We start from the raw sequence: 22,867 nt of genomic DNA, 5'->3' as shown, positions 1-22,867 counted from the left end.
GGCTAGTTTTTTGTATTTTTAGTAGAGACGGGGTTTCACCGTATTAGCCAGGATGGTCTCGATCTCCTGACCTCGTGATCCGCCCGTCTCGGCCTCCCAAAGTGCTGGGATTACAGGCTTGAGCCACCACGCCCGGCCTCTTTTTTTTTTTTTTGAAACAGGGTCTCACTCTGTTGCCCAGGCTGGAGTGTAGTGACACGATCATGGCTTACTGCAGCCTTGACCTCCCTGGCTCAAGTGATCCTCTGACCTCAGCCTCCTGAGTAGCTGGGAGTACAGCCATGTACCACCATGCCCAGCTAATTCTTCGTAATTTTTGTAGAGACAGGGTCTCCCTATGTTGGCCAGGTTGGTCTCGATCTCCTAAGCTCAAGCAATCCACCAGCCTTGGGCTCCCAAAGTGCTGGGATTGTAGGTGTGAGCCACCATGCCCAGCCTGGAAATATATTCTTAGTTTTTCCTAATAGACAGGGAACTTCTAGAATCCATGTCTTATTCGTCTTTTTGTCCCCAGATTGTGGTATACAGTGAGTACTCAATGTTTATTTGAATGAATGAATTTTTTGAAACACATCTGGTGTTCTGCTATAAATCTTCAAAGATCACCCACAATCATTCTGTAATATAAGCTTCATGAGAGCTAGGATGGTATCTGTCTTGTTGACTCTATATTCATGTGTACAGTGCCTGCCCCATTGCTGAAAGACTGATCTGCAGGTTCATTTATTCCCCTGGCATGTAATTCACAAGCATATAATTTGTTAGTTAATATTTCATGGTATCTTATTTTGGGAAAAAATTGGAACTGATTGAAAATAACTTTAAACATTAAATAGGAATATTGAGTATGGATTTAGTACTTGTGATATTCCTAAAATATTGGGTAGGTTGATTCTCCTCCCCACCCCATCTCTAGTTTGATCATAGAACAACTGAGGGCTTTGAAATGAAAATGGAAACATTTTTGATTGATTGGATCTTCATTTGAGGTTTACAGCAAATTACTTGTCAGATTTATCAACTGGTTTCCATTTCACATCCCCAACTCAGTTCATTCATGTTGTCTCTCATATTACACATAACTGCCTTTAAAAAAAAAAATTAGGGCTGGGAGCAGTGGCTCACACCTGTAATCCCAGCACTTTGGGAGGCCAAGGCGGGCGTTATCACCTAAGGTCAAGAGTTCGAGACCAGCCTGACCAACATGGTGGAACCCCGTCTCTACTAAAATTAAAACATTTGCCAGGCATGGTGGTACATGCCTGTAATCCCAGCTCCTGGGGAGGCCGAGGCAGGAGAATCACTTGAACCCAGGAGGTGGAGGTTGCAGTGAGCCGAGATCACACCATTGCACTCCAGCCTGGGCAACAAGAGCGAAACTCCATCTCAAAACAATAAATAAAAATAAATAAATTAATTAAAAAACATAAATTCATCAATTGCTTTTTGAATAAGATTCAAACTCTTAATTTTGGCAGACAGGCTCTGCATGATCTGACCTTCGGGTATCCCTCCTATGATAGACTGTTTTTTTTTTTTCAGATGGAGTCTCGCTCTGTCTCCCAGGCTGGAGTGCAGTGGTACAATCTCGGCTCACTGCAAGCTCCGCCTCCTGGGTTCCCGCCATTCTTCTGCCTCAGTCTCCCGAGTAGCTGGGACTACAGGCGCCCGCCACCTCGCCCGGCTAATTTTTTGTATTTTTAGTAGAGACGAGGTTTCGCCATGTTAGCCATGATAGTCTTGATCTTCTGACTTTGTGATCCGCCCACCTCGGCCTCCCAAAGTGCTGAGATGACAGGTGTGAGCCGCCGCGCCCGGCCCCTGTGATGTATCTTACCATTCTTTCCTCTTACTCTATATCAAGCTTGTCCAGCCCACAGCCTGTGGGCTGCATGTGGCCCAGGACAGCTTTGAATGCAGCCCAACACAAATTCGTAACTTTCTTAAAACATTATGAGCTTTTTTTTGCATGATTTGTTTTTTTCTTTTTAATTTTAGCTCACAGCTATCATTAGTGTTAATGTATTTTGTGTGTGGCCCAAGACAATTCGCCCAGTGTGGCCCAGGGAAGCCAAAGATTGCCTACCCCTACTCTATATGGTGTAGCCACATGAGCCTTTTTTCAGAAGGTCTAAGTCAAGGTTCTCAAACTTTTTGGTTCCTGGACCCCTTTGCATTCTTACAAATTTTAAGAATCCCAAAGAGCTCTTTTTTTAAAAAATGTGGGTTATATGTATAAATATATAAATACACAAAATATTAAAAAAGTATAAATGTAGAATTTACTGTATTGGAAATTAAACTGAGAAAACTTTATTACATCATTTAAAAATAACTAGAATAAACTCATTGCATGTTAATATAAATGATTTTAAATTAAAATGTAATTATATTTTCTAAAACCAAAAAATGTTTTAGAAGAATAGCATTGTTTTATATCTTTTCAAACCTTTAAATTCCTGTCTTTATTATAGAGGATAACTCACGCCTGTAATCCAGCACTTTGGGAGGCTGAGGCAGGCAGATCACTTGAGGTCAGGAGTTCAAAATCAGTCTGGCCAACATGGTGAAACCCCATCTCTCCTAAAAATACAAAAATTAGCTGGGCGTGGTGGCGGGCACTGGTAATCCAGCTACTTAGGAGGCTGAGGCAGGAGAATCGCTTGAATCCAGGAAGTGGAGGTTGCAGTGAGCCAAGATCATGCCACTGCACTGCAGCCTGGCCTGGGTGACAGAGCAAGACAATGTCTCAAAAAGAAAAGTTTGCTGAAGCCTCCCCAGCCATGCTTCCTGTACAGCTTGTGGAACCATGAGCCATTTAAACCTCTTTTGTTTAAAATAATAGTATTTATAAATTACCCAGTCCCAGGTATTTCTTTATAGCAGTGCAGACTAATACAGAGACCAAGGTGGGAACATCGCTTTAGACTAGGAGTTCAAGACTAGCCTGAGCAACATAGCGAGACCTATCTTTACAAAAAAATTTAAAAATGACCATGTACTCTTATAGTCCTAGCTACCCAGGAGGCTGAGGTGGGAGGATTATTTCTACTCAAGAGTTCTAAGGCCCCAGTGAGCTGTGATCATGCCATTGCAGCCCAGCGTAAACAACACAGTGAGACCTTGTCTCGAAAAAAAAACTAAAACAAAACATCAACAGCAACAAAAACTGCAAGTGCATAGCAGTAAAGACTACAATGACTACCAATGGAGTTTGGTGCCACTGCATTGACTTGTACTAAAATCTCAACATTTTACTCATCATTACTTTTGTACTTTCAGTATGTCAACATAGTGAAAAAGACAAATAATGTTTTATTGTAATGAAAATAGTTTTGACCTTTCAGATCCCCTGAAAATGTCCCATAGACTTTGGGACCTGCTGCTTTAGTAATAACCAAAACTCTTCCCAGAAGAATAGTCATACACTCCCACTCTGCTAATTCTTTTAGTTTCTTTCATACAGCGCATTACAATTTGTAGTTATATATATATATATATATATATATATATATTGTTTGGGGAGGGTTGGTTATTTTAAGAAATGGGGGTTTTGCTGTGTTGCCCAGACTGGTCTCAAACTCTGGGTTCAAGTGATCCTCCTGCCTTAGCTTCTCTAGTAGTTATGTACACCTGGTTTACTGGCTTTTTAATGACCATGGTGAAGTTACCTAACCTCTCCATACTTCAGTTGTCATATCTGGATAAAAAGTGCATCTCTCAGAGTATGTTATGAGGATTATATATGCTTGTCTAGACCGTAGAATGGTATCTTTTGGGGGAGAACTAATGGCAGATGAAATTAGTGGTCATTATGGTTGGATAGAAAATAGAGAGTAAACAGATACAGCTTTCTCACAGAACTTTCATAGACCAGATGACTGGTTCAAGAGCTGACTTTAAGTAAGGAGGAGTATTATTTCCTGTCTTGAAGGATGGCAGAGATTTTCAATTTGACCTTTGAGTATATTTTCTGTTTGGTCATAGTCTTGTGTTTTAGAATAAGACTCATTAGATTTCTGTGATTTTGACCACCTCAAGCACATAGAGGAGAGAAAAAATAGAGGGAGATTTTTTTATAATAAAATGAATGAGTTAAATGATATTTTGAAGGTGTACAAGAAAAGGAATGAATCAAAATGGCTTTCATTAGTTACATTTTCTTCTTGACTTTTGTCACAAGAGAAAAGTCTTATGAAGAATGGTTCTGCCTCTGTTGTCTGTCAGGTAGCTTAGGATCTTTTATGTAAGAATCTCTGTTCCTAGCACGTTGGGAGACTGAGGCGTGCAGATAACGAGGTCAGGAGATCGAGACCATCCTGGCTAACACAGTGAACCCAGCCTCTACTAAAAATACAAAAAATTAGCTGGACGTGGTGGCGGGTGCCTGTAGTCCCAGCTAACTCCAGAGGCTGAGGCAGGAGAATGGTGTGAACCTGGGAGGCGGAGCTTGCAGTGAGCCAAGATCACACCACTGCACTTCAGCCTGGGCGACAAAATGAGATTCTATCTCAAAAGAAAAAAAAAAAGTCTCTGTGATGTATTCTTTTAAAAGTTTAGTTTCAGGAAAAAAGACAATTTTGCCAGATAAAATGGAATTGCTTGCTTTCTTTAATGAGAAAAGGGGATTTGTATAATCTGTAAAGATTCTCTTATTAATTGGAAGCTCAGTTTACTATATTAAACTTAATATAGTACTCAGTAACTAATACGTTAGTATTTTTTATAGTGTTATCCTGCCATCTCTATATGATTTTTATTTTTTGCATTTTTGTTTTTTTGACTATATGAGAAAAGTAGATGGATGTCTATGATAAATTTGGGATATTGGCACTAAATGGTATAATTGCTAGAGATTTAAATTCCAATCTGTACTTTCATCCTAAATTACATTTTAAAACATAAAGAGAATACAGATATTTAAAAGGTGAAGTGATTACTTTTTGTACACATACTTTAAAACAAAAGGTGTAGAAGCAGTTATAGGTAGATGTGACATAATATTTACATCTTTATCAGCAGCTTTTTGTGCTGTAGTTCATTATAGTTAAATTGCCATGTGAAGTCAATTATTTTCTTTATAATTCCTAAACAACTTGGGGAATGTGTGCTTTGTTTGCTTGCATATCTGTACCTGGATCTGTTGCTGTTTGCATTCCTGCAGGTATGTCTGTGTATTCATGCCTGTGTATGCTCACATGTACCAGTGCCTATCTTTGTGCATGTGTAGGAGTATGGGGTGTGTGTATGGGGTTCAGAATCTCCTGTTCAGTTAAAGCTTTGTCTAGTTCTGATATTTGGGGAATGTGCTCTGATTTGGAGCTCATGGACTACATCTTCCCCATTTTTTTTTTATTATTGCCAGAATTACAATGGATGTCAGGAGGAGGTCTGAGTTTTAATACCATGCAATTTGTAATTTGGGGCATCTCACATAATCTCTTAGGTCTCAGTTTCTTCATGTGTAAAATAAAGATGTTTTAGGTTGTTAACTTGGACCTTCTAAAACTTTATCAGAAGAGCTCTATGGCATGCTAAAAGTAGTGAGTGAGCTGGATCCAATTTTCCTGCTGTGCAACTTGATGTTCACAAATTTCTTGGCTTAGTTTGCTCCTCCTTCAAAACATGAGGCTTTTGAGGGGTGCTTAAGGTAAAATAATAGGAGTATTTATCCATAAGACAGTTAAAAAAAAACTCTGCTTATATTTAAAATGAAAATTGTGCAGTTGTTGTGTATTCTTAGAAAATAATACAGGTAGAGGATTAAAGTTTAGGCAAGTGGATTAATATGAAACTCTGAATAAAAAAATTACTTTGATTTTGGTGCCCAACCTCCAGGGAGTGAAGAAGGCTTAGAGTTAAGTTGATCACCAGTAGCCAGTGTTTTAACCAGTTATGCCTTTTGTGTTAATTTGTTTTTGTGTCACTATAAAGAAATATAAAATGGGGATAATTTATAAAAATTTTAATTGGCTCAGTTTTGCAGGCTGTACAGGCAGCATGATGCTAGCTAGCATCTTCTGGTGAGGTCCTCAGTGAGCCTACAGTCATAGTGGAAGGCGAAGGTGGAGCAGATGGATCACATGCAAGAAAAGAAGCAAGACTGAGATGGGGAAGGTTGCAGACTTTCCAACAACCAGATCTTGCATGAACTGAGTGAGAATTCAGTTACCACCAAGGATATGGTGCTAAACCATTCATGAGGAATTTACCCCATGATCCATCCAGTCACTTCTCACCAGGCCCCATCTCTAACATTGGGAATCACATTTCAACATGAGATTTGGAGGGGGCAGATATCCAAACCACATCACCTGTGTAATGAAGCCTCCATAAAAACCTAAAAGGACAGGGTAAAGAGAGCTTCTGGATAGATGAACACATGGAAGTTCATGGAGGGTGGTGCCCCCAGGGAAGGCATGGAGGCTCCGTGTCCCTTACCCCAGTCCTTGTTCTGTGCATCTCTTTATCAGTATCCTTTGTAATATCCTTCATAATGAAATGGTAAATGTGCTTCCATGAGTTCTGTGAGCTGCTGCAGCAAACTAATTGAACCGAAAAAGGGAAATGTGGGAACCCCAACTTGAAGCCATTCAGTCAGGACTTCTGGAAGCATAGACTTGCAACTAGTGTCTGAAAAGAATGGAGCAGTCTTGTGGGACAGAGCCCTCAATCTGTGGGATCTGGCAGTATCTCCAGGTAGATAGTGTCAAAATTGAATTGGAGGACAGCCAACTGATGTCTGCTGCAAAATTGATTGCTTGTTTGTTGGTGGGGTGAAATCCCCCACATTTGGTCACAGAAGTTTCTGTGATGATTGTTGTGGAATGAGAGAATAGGAAAAACACTTTGAGGTTGTGGTTGTTTTCCCACTAATCCAAAGAAACCTTTCTGATAAATCTATTCCTGGGAATGAGCTGAAATCATTGGAGTAGCTTTGGTTAAAGGTCTGGTACTGAGCATAGAATATATTTGATAGCAGAACAAAGACTATTGGAGTTAAAGATGATGGAATAATATTGAATGCTATATGCACTGCAATATAGATTTTGTTTTCAATTCTCAAAATGGGAGAAGAGTATTCTGAAAATGTGAAATAAGCTTGATGATCACTCTTAGTTATTAGCTGGGAATTGAAGGGTAACACTTTGTTAAATGTTTGAGAAGAGTGAGGGAAGTGAGATGTTAATTAGCTAATTTCATGACTGCTCGTAGAAGGGATAATACCTTAAAGATAATATCTTAAAATACAGTCAAAAGAGGAAATTAGGATATAATATCACAGTAATCATTAGAACAAAGATACAGAGCTTCCAGAAGATTAAAAAAAAAAGTACATTTTTAAAGCCACCAAAGAGAGCAATGAAGACTTTACATGTGTGTTATGTTACATACAAACATAACATGGCAAATAGGATGAAAGGTTAGCCGGGCGCGGTGGCTCAAGCCTGTAATCCCAGCACTTTGGGAGGCTGAGACGGGCGGATCACGAGGTCAGGAGATCGAGACCATCCTGGCGAACACGGTGAAACCCCGTCTCTACTAAAAATACAAAAAACTAGCCGGGCGAGGCGGCGGGCGCCTGTAGTCCCAGCTACTCGGGAGGCTGAGGCAGGAGAATGGCGTAACCCGGGAGGCGGAGCTTGCAGTGAGCTGAGATCGGCCACTGCACTCCAGTCCGGGCGACAGAGCGAGACTCCGCCTCGAAAAAAAAAAAAAAAAAAAAAAAGAAAGGTTAAAAATAGAGATCAGACAAAATTATACTGAGTAAATGCAAATAAAATGAAACTAGGAGTTGCAAACTTGATACCAGATAAGGTAGAACTCGTGCCAAAAAAGCATTTACTGTTGGGGAGAAAACTATTAACATAATGAGCTGCATTAAAATTAAGCACTCTGTTCATTGAAATACACATTTATAAAGTGAAAAGAAGCCACGGGATGGGAGAAGGTATTTGTAACTCATACCCAATAAAGGAGTTCATATTGATGCAGGATATTTTCTTGACCCCTTCACAGTACTCACGACAGGGGTTCCCTGTTTACTCAGCCCACCCCGCTCAACCCCTGGCAGGAGGGAGCACGCAAGCGAACGAATGGGAGAACTGGTTGGCTGCTTTGGCATTGGCAGGAGCAAACTGGGTTCACTTGGGTCCGCTGCACTCCACCCCTCATGGGAGGGAGTGTGTAGGCAAGCAGGTGTAGGAACTGGCCAGCTGCTTTAGCACCAGCAGGAACAAACTCCATGCAGGCCCTGTGGCAGCATCCAGGTCGGGGTGCCTGTGACCCAAGGCCCCAGAGGGCATGTTACAAGGTTCTCTTAGCTCTGCTGGACAGAACTGTATTATCAGCTCACTGGGCCTTTTGCCTTTTGTGGGGCGGCTGCCCTCCGCCAGTAAGGGCAGAGGGCCAGTGTGATAGCCTTTTTGGGTACCTGCACTTGATGAGTCCCAAATTCTTGTCTGGTGCCCAAGAAGAATGAGGTAATGTGAATTCAGGCTGAGAGCCACTTCCATTCACTCAATAAAATTCTCTGCATTGACCATCCTTCATCCATGAATTGGATCCTTCATCCTTCCTTCGGTTTGAATTCCGTGGGACTGGGTCAGTTCTCTCTCTATATATAACTTGCCACATTTTTTAGTTGGTCTACATATGTGTATTTATCAACCCAGTAGATACGAAAGCTTGTCAAGGGCATAAATTATCTCTGATTTTTAAAAATATTATCTACAATTTTTTTTCTCATTGTGCTGGCATAGTTCTGGGCCTTTAGATGCTTAGCAAAATTATGTTGAGTTGAGTAGGAAACAAAGGCATGTCTTGATCTTTAATCTACTAGCTAGCTGGGAAAACCAAAAACACAAAGGACACATCCTGTGCACAACTGTAAAACAATATATCAATTGTGCAAAAATGAAAACCTCAAACTGAATTGGTAGGTGGTCCTGATGAGTTGCTCTGCTATGCTAAAGCTGAAGACTTAACAGTTAACTCTGATCTTCAGGCTTACTGTAGTCTCAGAAGTTGATACCTTAGCACCTAAAATAACTTTACTAGATAATGATTGGGATGATTTGGGCTAGTATTCGTTGGATTGAAGACAGAACACAACTCACTCACTGGCATCTTCTGTAATACTGTTAATGTTAGTGATCCACCACAGCACACGTTGTCTCTACCACATGGCGAACCACCTCATAGTTTTGTGTTTTCATAAGCTTTGAAGATAAAGGTGAAACAGTAAAAAGGTTTCTTAAAGTAAACAAAGTAAAATGGAAGTAGCATTCTGTGTTATTAGAAGATATAGCTTATAGATTTCTCTTGCTACTGAAATATCTTGACTTACACTATTGATTTTCTGTCAGTTTAGATGGATGTCTTGTATCTTAGATAATAGTATTCTAATGTTCGTGTATTTATTTCAAAGGTAGTCTCTCTGTTGTCATTCTTGAATAACAATTATTAGTCAAAATAAAGAAAATTAAGCATCCTTAATTTCTTTTATTGTTTTCTTTATAAGGCACAGTTGGTGGATCTGAAATCTGAACTGACGGAAACTCAAGCAGAGAAAGTTGTTTTGGAGAAAGAAGTACATGATCAGCTTTTACAGCTGCACTCTATTCAACTTCAGCTTCATGCTAAAACTGGTCAAAGTGTTGACTCTGGTACCATTAAGGCAAAATTGGTAAGTAGTTTAGAGAGTGACATGCCCTTGCATGTATTTTACAGGGTGGAGAGGACAATTTTGAATGAGACTTTTAAATTATCAAATGTATGTGCTCATTGTGGGAAATTTAGGAAATATAAGAAATATAAAGTTTATGATCGTTATGATAGTCTACAATCTCATCACCTATAAATAATCAGTGATATCAACAATCAACTGATAGAATTTTTCCTATTTAAAATACATGTATAAATATGTTTAAAAGATATTTGTGATTATAACATAGAAGATTTTTTTTTTGCCTTACTGTATCAGTTGGATTAAATTCAGCTGCATATAACAGAAATCCCAAGTAACACTGGGATTATTCTTGAATAGTGCTTATTTTTCTCTGAAATGAAATCTGAGACCGGCAGTCTAGAGTTGATACGGCAGCTCCACAGATATTAGAGATCCAGATTCCTTCCATCACTGTGCTCTGCCATTTTTAGCTCATGGTTTCCATCCTCAGGATTTCTTCATGTCTGCATTTCAGGCAGGAAGAAGGGTTAATCTAAGGAAAGGGCAAAAAGATGCTTCTCTGTTATGTTAGCCTTCTTTAAATTACTTATTATGAAATCTTTCTCAGTAATTTTTGCCAGCATTTCATTGACCATCCCCAGCTGCATGTCAGTCTTCTATTGGTCATATGGCCACTTACAGTAAAACTGGAGTCTGTTAATAAGGAAGAAGTGAAAAATGGAATTGGGTACCAGCCAGTAGCACATTCTTTTCTTTTACTCTTAATATATTGTAAGCATTTTTCCTGCCACTGTGTACCACATATGTTTTAAGCGTGTAAGAGATATCAGATTTTTTTTTCCTATGTGGAACACAGCAATAAATAAGACCGCTATTGCTTGGCAGAGGCAGGACATGAAATGATGTTGATGATATGCTGAGAGTAATACATTTATAAGTTTTACTTGTTTTCAGTTAATTTCATTTGGTTAATTAGTTCCTAGTACTGATGTGTTAAAATTCATGAAAATAATTTTAAGTTAAACTCTTAAGTTTTCAGAGTCTGTGAATCTGTGTTAAAAGGGTTTTATTTAACTGAAATAAAAGCTCATAACTGCTTCTTTGAGCTATTTGACATTAACATTCAGAAACAACCTAAAAATTCTCTAGAAAATAATTTACGTGAAGTTTTAACATTAGAATTTGAAAGAGTATGGTGAAAGGAACACTGTACTCGTTATGCTAATTTTGATAAAACAAAAAATTTTAATCTAATGCTATTACAGTGACTCTTGTTTATAGATTGCAAATATATTTGTTCTAATGAACTTTACCCAAATGATATTCAACATGTGGGGTTTTTCCTTATAATGATTATACCACTAAATAAAATCATTTGTTTGATCTTCTTCTAATTATAAAACTTTTTTCTTATATCTGAAGTCTGGCCCCTCTGTGGAGGAGCTGGTAAGTATATTGTTTCTGTTTTGCTTTAATATGTCACGCTGAAGTGTTCTTAGTGTTTTATTTGCATATTATATGTTGTCACTCATTGTATTTGAAAATAGCATTAATGATGGCAATTTTTTAATGTTCCAGTACCTGAAAAGTTCAGTGGATGGCCCATTGCTCTTTTCTCACTGCATGTTGTTAAACATTTTTCTTTTGTTTGTGATATGTAGCCATTATTTGCAGAGCCTGTCAATTTTTGACAATTTTTGAGCCTTGTAACTTGCTCACACCTCTACTTCAAAGAGCCATTGGTTTTCCCACTTCAGGGTATTGAAGATATATCAAGCAGGTCTAGTTTTTAACCCCCTTAAGTTTCTATTTGAAATTATTTCCAGAAAAGAATGTGCATGTTGGTTTCTTCTTCATCTGCTGCATGTGTTATGGCTTTTCAAGAGTCTTGAGAATAATCTTGTGGCCTTTGAAACAATCGAATTTTGAAATGCTTTAACAGAAGTTATTTTTGAAAATAACAATACATTTTTAATATTTTTCACATTACCCCAACCTAATCAAGTTCCAATTTGTCTTATGGCTTTACCTCTTTTGAAGATACAATCTTTGGTATCTAAATGTAAAATGAACATCTTGGGTGTTACCTAGTAACAAACAGGTTAACTAAGAACCAAAAAAATTTTTTTTCTGGAAATCTAGAGATGGTTAACTTCAGTTTTCTTAGTCTTATTCTTGCTTACCTCTGTTAATTTGAGGCCTGAGAGTTTGTCAGATTCATTAGGGATTTAAATCATTAAAACCTCAGTCAGTGGTAGCTTAGTACATCTCCCATGTTTCATTAATGTAGTATAAATAACTCATTAAAGTAATTGAAAGTAGGTAATCATCAACGTAAAGTTTATTTAGCCCATAAGCCAAAGAAATCTTGGTCTTCTAGGAATGCTTTTTTTTTTTTTTTTTTTGAGGCGGAGTCTCGCTGTGTCCCCAGGCTGGAGTGCAGTGGCGCGATCTCGGCTCACTGCAAGCTCCGCCTCCGGGTTCCCGCCATTCTCCCGCCTCAGCCTCCGAGTAGCTGGGACTACAGGCGCCCGCCACCGCGCCCGGCTAGTTTTTTGTATTTTTAGTAGAGACGAGGTTTCACCGTGTTAGCCAGGAGGGTCTCGATCTCCTGACCTCGTGATCCGCCCGCCTCGGCCTCCCAAAGTGCTGGGATTACAGGCTTGAGCCACCGCGCCCGGCCTAGGAATGCTTTTTTAAAAGTTGCATCAACTTTAAAATGTCATAAGAAAGATTTTTGTTCATATCTCCAAACTGGTTTCTTTTGAAACAGATACTTGCCCTTTTAGGACATAGGTTCTGAAATAAAGATTTTAATAATTCCAAAATTATGTTAAAAGGAGGATTCTAGATTGAGTTTTTCAAATCCTTTAAAACCAGTATCTAGAAATTATGTTCTAATCTTTTTTTTCCAGAAATTGAAAGAGTCTGCTAATCTTTCATATGTTTGTCATATATATAACAAATATTTTTAATCAGAGATAAATATATCTAGCATTTGGTAGTTGTCATTAGTTTTAGCTTGTATGTGTGTGTGTGTTTCTGTGTGTGTATGTAAATTTTTTTTTAGGATTATGGTATTTATTGACTAGTATTCAAATATATCTATTTTGATGTTGTTCAAAACAGTAGACCAAAGGAGACACGTTAAATTAGTACCAAAATATATTCCATGAATTGCTGAAAATATGCTTAAATTTGTTTCTTAGCTTCTCAATATCCAGGATAAAAAGGGAAATAATTATGTAAAATAATCAGTGCATACAATAGAAACAATACTATTCATCATTTCCTCAAGAGAAACAATTTTTCTGGTGCTAAGGTAGGTTTTTATTTACATCCTCACAAAAGGGACATGGTGGTATAGGGAATAATGTCTTCCACATATCATGAACAAATGTAACCATGTTTTCATAGGATTTGTGGATTCTGTAAAAGCAGTTCTGCTCAGGATAAATGCAAGTTTTCAGTGTTTAGGTGGTTTTTTTGATCTACAAATAACACTTAAAATGTCTGTTGGGGCCCTTAACTCTCAAAAGGGTTTTATTTGGCCATATAGTTTTGTGTGTGTGTTTGATTTTGAATTTGCCTGCCTTTGGGCAGAATTTTTTGTACCTTCCATTTTGCACTCTATTTTGTCTTGTACCTGCCTGTTTCTGCACTTGGATCCTGAAGGCATTTACATTTGCAACCCTTGATCTGTAGGAAAGATTATACTTTATGCTTTTAAGGTAAATTGAACATTATTTCTCATATATGAACTTCTGATAAAAATTTAATGGTGAAGATCTTGCAGTTAAAGTCTCTGGCTAACGCCTTTATGTTCACGTATATGGACTATCTACCAAGAGGAACATAGGAGGCAAGTGAGGCCAGTGTTTTCCTCAGAAAAAAGTTCTGCATTCACTCTTAACATACAGACAAATAGATGAACCGGATTACAAAGTTCAGTGGTAATCCACTCCATAGATGTGCTTAATCTATAGAAACTTTGTAATGTGTAAATGTTTTAATGCAGTTGTTACCAGCAGTTTTTCATGACTATAAAATGTCTGTTAAAAAACTAGTATATCCTCTAGTTTATTCGTTATAAGTTTCTTGTGGTCCTCTAAGATAAATTAGCTATAAAATGTATCTGTGTAACTGAATGATTCTGACTTTAAGACAGACATGCATAACTTTGCATGCAAGTTCTGACAAGTCTACTTTATAGACTTGTTGCATTAAAGTTAATTAAATGTTTGGGAACAACCATCAGAATGATTATTTTTATATTAGTCTAGTTTTCTAAGTCAGTTTTAGAAGTAGATAGCAGATTTAACTACCCATTGAAGTCACTTTTACTAATATGTGATAACATGAGCTTAGAGTAGACTACTTTTCTTATTATCCTCCATATCAGGGTAACCCATGGCATGCAATTATTTTATCTAGAAGTAGTTCCAAGATGTTGTGGTACTAGTTCAAAAGAACTAGATCCAGATCTTTGTGTTCCATTTTATAGAGATGATACATTGTTGAACTGTAGGCTTTTGTGCATTTTCAAGAACATGGTCTAGTGCTAAAGAGTTTTTATTTTCATTAAATTATATACTTTTAAAAATTACATAGGAAAGAGAGCTTGAGGCAAACAAAAAAGAAAAAATGAAAGAAGCGCAACTTGAAGCTGAAGTGAAATTGTTGAGAAAAGAAAATGAAGCCCTTCGTAGACATATAGCTGTTCTCCAGGCTGAAGTATATGGGGCGAGACTAGCTGCCAAGTACTTGGATAAGGAACTGGCAGGAAGGTGTGTAAAAAATGGGTATTATTGTACTCTTAAGTGACAAATTGGATATTTAATGAGGTTGACTCTTTCTTTTTCTTTTTTTATTTTTTTGAGATGGAGTCTTGCTCTGTTGCCCAGACTGGAGTGCAGTGGCATGATCTCGGCTCACTGCAACCTCTGCCTCCTAGGTTCAAGCGATTCTCCTGCCTCAGCCTCCCGAGCAGCTGGGATTACAGGTGCCTGCCACCACAGCCAGCTAATTTTTGTATTTTTAGTAGAGATGGGGTTTTACCATGTTGGCCAGGCTAGTCTCAAACTCCTGACCTCATGATCCATCTGTCTTGGATTCCAAAGTGCTGGGATTATAGGCGTGAGCCACTGCACTTGGCTGACTCTTTTTTCTTACGGTAAATGCAGCATTAATCTTTTCCCTCAGAATTATTTTACAGTTGGTTTTAACTTACTGTTGTTAAATTAATACTGACAGCATTATGTATTGCAGATCTATTTATCCATACTAATATGTTTAGTTTACACACACAAACACTGATAGTATCTTACTGTGAAATGCTAACAGCTCTGTAGAGCAGCATTTTCCAACTATTTTGTGCCTTGAGACCAGTACAACCGATATTCACGTGCATAGCAGAACTTCCATAAGGAGTTCTTTTTATGATCACTGAAACCCAGTCTTTCTTGCCCTTCAAAAAGACATGTTGGTATTTAATGACAGTGATTTTATCATAATCATACACAGAATTCTACTTGTATTTATTAAGTAAATTATTAACTCTGGTGATTTATTAGTACTGAATCATTTTGTGCATATTCTTTTAATGTCACATTAAAAACATGGAACAAAAAAAAAATCTATATCATCTTGAAGTACAAATTTTTTAGTAACTTTTTTTTTTTTTAATTTTGTGAGATGGGGTGTCACTCTGTCACTCAGGTTAGAGTGCAGTGGTGCAACGCTGGCTCACTGCAACGTCTACCTTTCAGGCTCAAGTGATCCTCCCACCTCAGCCTCCCAAGTAGCTGGGACCACAGGCATGCCACCAGGCCTGGTTAATTGTTTTTAAGGTTTTGCCATGTTGCCCTGGCTGGTTCTAGTAACTTTTAACCACATTTAAAATAATCATTTTGTGAAAAGAAACTCTAATTAGAAGAAATATTTTTGTACAGTTAATCTCATCTAAAAGCTAACATTTAATGGTATCTGAGTTCAGTGACTTTGCATGCAAGACATAAAACAGATTGACATTAATCTCATCAATTGTTTTTTAGATTTATTTGAATTCAGTATATGACTAAAAGAGTTCACATTAAGTCCTTTAAAAAAATTTTTTTTACTGGTTTTTCCCTTCAAGATACCTGTTCTTTTCAAAGTGTTCATATTTTTTTATACCTGAGAGACATCAAGAAGTTCCTGAGTATTAGTTTTATCACTAATTTGAGATTCATGCAAAAGCTACTTACGTTCAGTAATTTTTCTGAATTCTCACTATAGTGAACATAATGAAAAATCAACTCAATGTACTCTTTTCCCAATATGAAGGGTCCAACAAATACAATTGCTAGGACGAGATATGAAGGGACCTGCTCATGATAAGCTTTGGAACCAGTTAGAAGCTGAAATACATTTGCATCGTCACAAAACTGTGATCAGAGCCTGCAGAGGACGTAATGACTTGAAACGACCAATGCAAGCACCACCAGGCCATGTATGTTTGCTTTGCTGCTGCTTCCCACTCAGCCTCTTCTTTCTTTCTTTAATCACAATTGCTTTCTATTCTTTCCTTTATTCTAGTATTGTTTGAAACCTTTATTTAAAAAGTAAAAATGGGATTCAACTTATTCAAAGTAGATAAAGTTTCAACACCCGTAGAAATTTTAGTAGTTCTTCACAGACTTACTAATGCTCTGAGAGTGATATTTTTGCAGACAGTGAGCCATTGTTAGCAAATGCATATTGCTAGTATGTTGGATCATATTTCCAGTTTTTCCTGGATCATGATTGGGCATGCTTAAATTTGTTTTAATCTTAGCTTAGAGTGTGTGGTCATTTTGATAATTCAGCAAATATTTTGGGGTAGTTTTTTAAGGGAACTTTTCGTAACTGAATCCAAATGTAGATGCTGAACTAACATTTACACCTGTTTGGTCTTGGATTAAGATGGAATTTGAGATCTGTAGCCAGTTGTCTGCTTCTATAGCCACTGTTGTATAAAAGCTTCTATCTGGATAAATCTTTATTGAATTTTATTATAACAGCTGCTTGATAATATAGACCATAATATATGAAAGCATGTCTCCCAAGGGTTCACATATCTTAGTACCAGATAATGTATGGCGTTAAATAGTGAAATAGTTTGTTGCCTCTGCAAAGATTTTTATAAGAAGAATCGATATGCACATAGAGTTGGTGGAAGAGAAGTGGGGATAACGATAAGCACTTATGCCATTGTTTTCTCTAGGACACTGGTGGTCCCCGTTAACTGCTAGGTCCAGTAGATTTGGCAAATGGAGTAGCACGGTTAGGAGGAAGACAAAGTAGTTTGTGTCAGATGTGTCTGAGTGATAAAAGCATGCTTGTGAAATTAGCTAAATATGAGGTTGAGGTTTTGGGTAGTGGCTGGATTATATAAATTATTTTATACTAAATAGAGGAATTTTAACTCTAACCTGATCATCATGGAAGTTTTAAATAAAATGGCAGACTTCATAAACTTTACATTTTTTGATAGTTATTTTGGTATAGTGAAGAGGACCAAGTTGGAGTCAAGGACATAGGAAGATACTGTGGTCATCCAAGGAGAAAGTGATGAGGACAGAAGTGGCATTTGAGAAGAAGGACAGATTTGATAGGATTATAATCAGAAGGGCTTGATTGGTGACTAACTGCTTTTGGTTAAATAGTGAAAAAGAAGAATCTGGACTTTTAGTTTGAGCAACTGAGTGAGATCTGGCCTTCAGTGATAAGGGAAATAAAAGAAAAGGAAGGATTTGGGGAAAAGATGATGAGATCAGTTTTAGACAAGTAGTGTTTGAGGTGACAATGGGATGTCCAAGATACATCCAATTGGATATATGACTCTGGATTTCAGGAGAGAAATCTGATTTGAAGAAATGTTAGGGAAACTGTCCATCTATTATACTTGAAATCTTGGAACTGATTAAGTCAGTTCCAAGTATATATGTATATATAAAGTATATAGGTAGTAAAAAGAATAGGAGGCCAAGATAGAAACTTACGGAGTGGGAGAAGGAAAAGGATCACTAAAGGAAGGAGCCTGGGATAGAGCTGTCAGATACAAGACATGTAGGAAAGTAGTGTAATAAAAGCCAACGGAAAGAGTGGGTTTCAAGGAGGGGTTGGTGAACAGTATCAACTTTCTGCAAGTTTGAAGTAGGGTAGTGACAAAAAGTGTTAACTGTGTGTAACAATATTGATTACTAGTGAGCACAGAAAAGAAAATTCCAGTTGTGCATGTAGGGGCAAAACTAATTATGGAGCTCTGAGGACTGAATCTGAGTGGCAAGGAAGTAGATATGATGAGGATGAACTTCGTGTGGAGGTTAAGGAAAGGGAGAGGATGATAGTTGCTAAGGAAGATAGTGAAGGTTTGAAAGGTTTTTTTGTTTTGTTTTGCGTTTGCACATGATCAGTATTTTAAAACTGGAAAAGGCTTGTAATTCATTTATCTGCTGAGTAGGAAAACAGCTTAGTAGAGACAGAAAGAGTAAGGGTACCAGAGAAAGAATCATTAGTGGATCAAGGCCCTTTATTTAAGAGGTAGACTCCAGAGCACCAAGGAATGTATAAGTAATTAATGATCCAGTTAGAAATTTGTTTTTCAACTCTACAACTCAGCTAAAATCAATGTATACTTTAAAGACATCCAGTGAAGATAGACAGTCACTTTTATTTTTTGAGGATATTTGTTCCTCAATTAATTCCTGGAAATAATTTCTTTTATAATGTCCTACAATTTAAAAATAAATGTATCAATATTTTAAACATTATTGGCAGAAATGTGAGAACATCATCTATACATTTTGCATCAATAGAATAGCTATTTTCATTTTTCCATTTTATCTGTTACTTTCTTAACCATATACTGTTTATCCATTCCAGGAAGTTAATACAGATTTGTAAAAGCAAGTTATATAGTATGAGTTTACTCTATTTGGTATGCTATTTAAATGATACTAATTTTTCTTCTTTTTTCCTCCCAATTAGGATCAAGATTCCCTAAAGAAAAGCCAAGGTGTTGGTCCAATTAGAAAAGTTCTCCTCCTTAAGGAAGATCACGAAGGCCTTGGCATTTCAATTACAGTAAGAAGTAGTGCTTCCATTCTCCTTTTCTGCGGTTATCTAGTAGAATCATAGTCCTTTGTTGGACATCACTGGGGAACAGAATATTCTGGATATATTTTTTAAATAACTAAAATGTATCCCCATGGGGATAAATGTTTGCTTTTGTGTAAACATTTTTTTAAGAAATAAATCTTCCTAGCAGCTATTAAGTATACCTTTAGTAAGCATAGTTTAACATTTTTATGATGACTCACTTCATAGTTCAGTGCCATATAGTGTGATGCCTCTAGGAGCCCTTGGGAATAGATATGGTTGTTTTCGTATAGGTTAAATGGCTTCAGATTGTATTGTTCTCTCTCCAAGTATGTATATCTTTCTCTTGTCTCATTTATTAGCTGTCAGATTTCACTGGCTCTGGGGTCCATATATTATATATTCTTTTTTTAAATTCGATGCCTTTAGGAGTCATTTTGTTGTAGTCTCAGTGCTTTAATGAACAAGGTGGCTTTAATTTTCATTTGGTAATACTTAGGCACTGAGCAAGTTCATTTGTTTTTTTAGTATTGCTTAATGTAGAAATGTTTCTTATAATAAAAAGCTCATCCAATCTGTATTTCTTGAATACTTACCTTTTTTAATGTGCTGCCTTCAAAGAGTATACATTTTAGCAGTACAAATAAGACACACACACACACACACACCCACCCACACACAACAATGATACAAGCTAGAGAGTGATAGGTACCAAATACTGCATTTTTTTCAATTCTACATTGCATATATTTTCACATTTTAACTTCTTTGAAATTGTGGCACCTAAAATAATTGGTCTTGTCATTTGTAGTGATTTAGACTTGATAAAATGGAATGGTGCTATGGAGTACTAACACATAAGTTTTTTTTTTAATTTAAGAATTTAGCCAATTTACTGTTCAATATTCTTTGATAATTTTTACCATTACGTAAGTAGCAAATAAAATTTTACCCAGCATTTATAGAGACAGCATAGGTGCTTAATGAAAGATATTTTTAAGAAAATATTTTATCTCTAGAGTAATAGGTAACTGTACTTTACAAAGAATAATTTACTGCCCTTTGCTGTTGTTGTTAGGGTGGGAAAGAACATGGTGTTCCAATCCTCATCTCTGAGATCCATCCGGGTCAACCTGCTGATAGATGTGGAGGGCTGCACGTTGGGGATGCTATTTTGGCAGTCAATGGAGTTAACCTAAGGGACACAAAGCATAAAGAAGCTGTAACCATTCTTTCTCAGCAGGTAAATTCCCTTCATATAATTAGAACTGTATCTTTCAATTGGTTATGAATCTATTGAACACTGTATACTTACCTACAGAGTTTCTAAAGTAGTAAAGTGTTTATACATAGATCTTGTTTCCTTTGATTTAATGCTTTTATAGATGACATTCAGTCAAATTTACTGAAAATGGACCATTCCATTTTGTTTACTTCATAACTTTGAGCAAGTTGCTTAAGTCCTCTGTCCCTCAGTGTCCTCACCTGTGTGGAAGGGATTAAAAGAAAGCTGTGAGGATTAAGTATGTTAATACATGTAAAGTACTCAGAACAGGACCTGAGACTGAAAAAACAACATCCTTAATGCCTAAAACACTATATATAAGGTATTACAGAAAAGACAGTGCTAGAAGCAGATTAGAATATTAAAATTGAAATCACACATAGAAACTATCTAGCCCAAAACTCTTTTTTTTTTTTTTTTTTTTTTTGAGACGGAGTCTGGCTCTGTCGCCCAGGCTGGAGTGCGGTGGCCGGATCTCAGCTCACTGCAAGCTCCGCCTCCCAGGTTCACGCCATTCTCCTGCCTCCGCCTCCCAAGTAGCTGGGACTACAGGCGCCCGCCTCGTCGCCCGGCTAGTGTTTTGTATTCTTTAGTAGAGACGGGGTTTCACCGTATTAGCCAGGATGGTCTCGATCTCCTGACCTTGTGATCCGCCCGTCTCGGCCTCCCAAAGTGCTGGGATTACAGGCTTGAGCCACCGCGCCCGGCCCCAAAACTCTTAAAATGAGTAAACTAAAGTTCTTAGAGATGAAAGGATTTACTCAAAGTTGCCGAGCAAATAAATTAGAGAATTGAGCTTCATATTCAGGAGTCATATTTGTCATACAGTTGTACTTAAAATGTTGTTTTATTTTGTTTATTTCTTTCAAGAATAGAGTTGAGGGAATTAGAGGCATTGGTAGTGCATTGAGATGTTTCTTGGATTATCAGTGTGGTATGCGTCTGTAGAATTGAATCTCAGAGTCGAAAGTGAATATAGTTCATTGGTTCAATTCTATATGATGCATAAATCTTTGCAAGATCACTACTTCAATAATTATATTAAAAGGAAGACTTGCTGATATCAACCAGTCCATTCCATTGTTATACAGTACTGATTTTTAGAAAGCTTTTTCTCATATTAAGCCTGAAATCTGTATCTCCATGACAGCTACTCACAGATCTAATTCTGTCATTTAAAACTTTACTGAAGACCACTACATCATCTGTCTCTTTCTGCAAAATGGTATTTTTAAAGCATTATCTGACGAGAGATCTAAGAATGCTATGCTATTCTCTTAAGTTAGTGTTTTATCAGCCCATCTTGACTGTCATCCAGTAGTAAAAGAGTGGGATAACTGGTGAAGGAGCTACCAATGGGCAGTCATAAGTTTTAAGAAAATGCTAACTAAGCACATATAAAATTCTGATGTATAACCTTAAACTACTTGGAAAGAAGAGCACCAACAAGACTAACTTAGTGAGTAGCAGTCAAAAATGGCATGTTTTCTTTTGAGCAAAGACAAACCATAATTTTCAGAGTTGCCAACACCACACTTATATGTAGTGGTTGGAGTCTCTTATTAAATGACAATTATAACTTGGAATTTTTCTTTTTTTCTTTTTTTCTTGTTTTTTTTTTTTTTTTTTGGAGCCAGGGTCTCACTCTGTCACCCAGGCTGGAGTGCAGTGGCACAATTGTGGATCACTGCAGCCTCAATCTCCCAGGCTCAAACAGATCCTCCAACCTCAGCCCCACAAGTAGCTAAGACTACAGGTGCACACCACCATGGCCAGCTAATTTTTTTTTTTTTTTTTTTTTGTAGAGATGGGTTTTGCCATGTTGCCCAGGCTGGTCTCGAATTCCTGAGCTCAAGCGATTCACCTGCCTCAGCCTCCCAAAGTGCTGGGATTACAGATGTAAGCCACCATGCCTGGCATGATCTGTAACTTTTTACTTGAATGTGTCATTGTTAAAGAATGGCAGTACAACTATTACACAATTAATCTAGCATAATATAAAGATCAAGGACTTCAGAGTCAAACTTTTATTTTTCTTTATTCTTGTTCATTATGTAGGGAAAGTTATCTCCTTTCTCCAGGACTCACTCAGGTTTCTCATTCATGTAAAAGACACTATAATACGATTATTCTGAGGATTGAAAGCTATAATTTATAGTAAACATATATAGTAATTACTATTAGCATGAGACAGAATACCTTGATTAACACTATGTCTGTGTCTGGTACTCAGTGTAAGTTCTTATTCAAGACCTATTGAATAAGAAACAAAAAATCATTTTGTAGGAGTTTCTTGAATTAGTTAAGGAAAGGTTTGTATGATGACCTTATGGCAGTGTATAAAATCATTTTGTAGGGGTTTCTTGAATTAGTTAAGGAAAGTTTTGTATGATATCCTTATTTAATATCTGACTATTTAGATGTATTTGCTGAATTGCTGTGTGCAATACAAAATAGCAAATAATTTTGAATCCTTGTTCCAGAATTCTATAAATTTAATAATTAGGCATCCTTTCAAATTTTAGATCTATTAGCAAAAAGATTATGGTCAGTAGAAAGAGCTACTAAAATGTTTAAAGGAACTATAGAGAGGATTCATGAGGCTGATCTAGACATGATGGCCTCACTACCTGTTTAGATTCTAGAACTTTATTATTTGTTTTCTGGAAATGAGCTATCTCTTAGATCTCTCCACCCCTAAGCCTTCCCACAAAGAATCTGGAAATCCTTTTAAAATTACAATTACAATAACTTGACTTTCTCATTTTCAT

The 22,867-nt window shown here is 37.1% G+C and overlaps 2 protein-coding genes and 1 long non-coding RNA gene across 4 annotated transcripts in view; 1 reads left to right on the top strand and 2 right to left on the bottom strand.

The window, feature by feature from the left end:
* The window catches only part of GOPC (golgi associated PDZ and coiled-coil motif containing), a 42,285-nt gene that overhangs the window by 12,450 nt on the left and 6,968 nt on the right, over positions 1-22,867 (top strand). The window contains exons 2-7 of one of the 2 annotated variants that reach the window (XM_033234402.1): positions 9,524-9,688; positions 11,114-11,137; positions 14,303-14,478; positions 16,016-16,181; positions 18,701-18,796; positions 19,890-20,054. In XM_033234402.1, the coding sequence (XP_033090293.1) occupies positions 9,524-9,688; positions 11,114-11,137; positions 14,303-14,478; positions 16,016-16,181; positions 18,701-18,796; positions 19,890-20,054 (792 nt within the window). The remainder of the gene's footprint in view (positions 1-9,523; positions 9,689-11,113; positions 11,138-14,302; positions 14,479-16,015; positions 16,182-18,700; positions 18,797-19,889; positions 20,055-22,867) is intronic. The other variant, XM_033234403.1, reaches the window with a different exon arrangement.
* On the bottom strand, positions 9,954-18,444 carry LOC117096983. Its single transcript, XR_004442742.1, has 2 exons — positions 18,349-18,444; positions 9,954-10,223 (listed from the first exon to the last, which is right to left on the bottom strand). It is a non-coding gene; the product is annotated as an uncharacterized LOC117096983 (long non-coding RNA).
* The window catches only part of DCBLD1 (discoidin, CUB and LCCL domain containing 1), an 89,462-nt gene continuing 85,820 nt past the window's right edge, over positions 19,226-22,867 (bottom strand). Inside the window, exons 16-17 of the mRNA XM_033234399.1 lie at positions 20,127-20,296; positions 19,226-20,006 (exon numbers count right to left, since the gene is read on the bottom strand). The gene's annotated coding sequence lies outside the window, so the exon portion shown is untranslated. The remainder of the gene's footprint in view (positions 20,007-20,126; positions 20,297-22,867) is intronic.

Source organism: Trachypithecus francoisi, unplaced genomic scaffold, assembly GCF_009764315.1.
Source record: "Trachypithecus francoisi isolate TF-2019V2 unplaced genomic scaffold, Tfra_2.0 Lachesis_group15, whole genome shotgun sequence".
Lineage (NCBI taxonomy): Eukaryota > Metazoa > Chordata > Mammalia > Primates > Cercopithecidae > Trachypithecus > Trachypithecus francoisi.
This window is presented reverse-complemented; position numbering and strand designations above follow the sequence as displayed.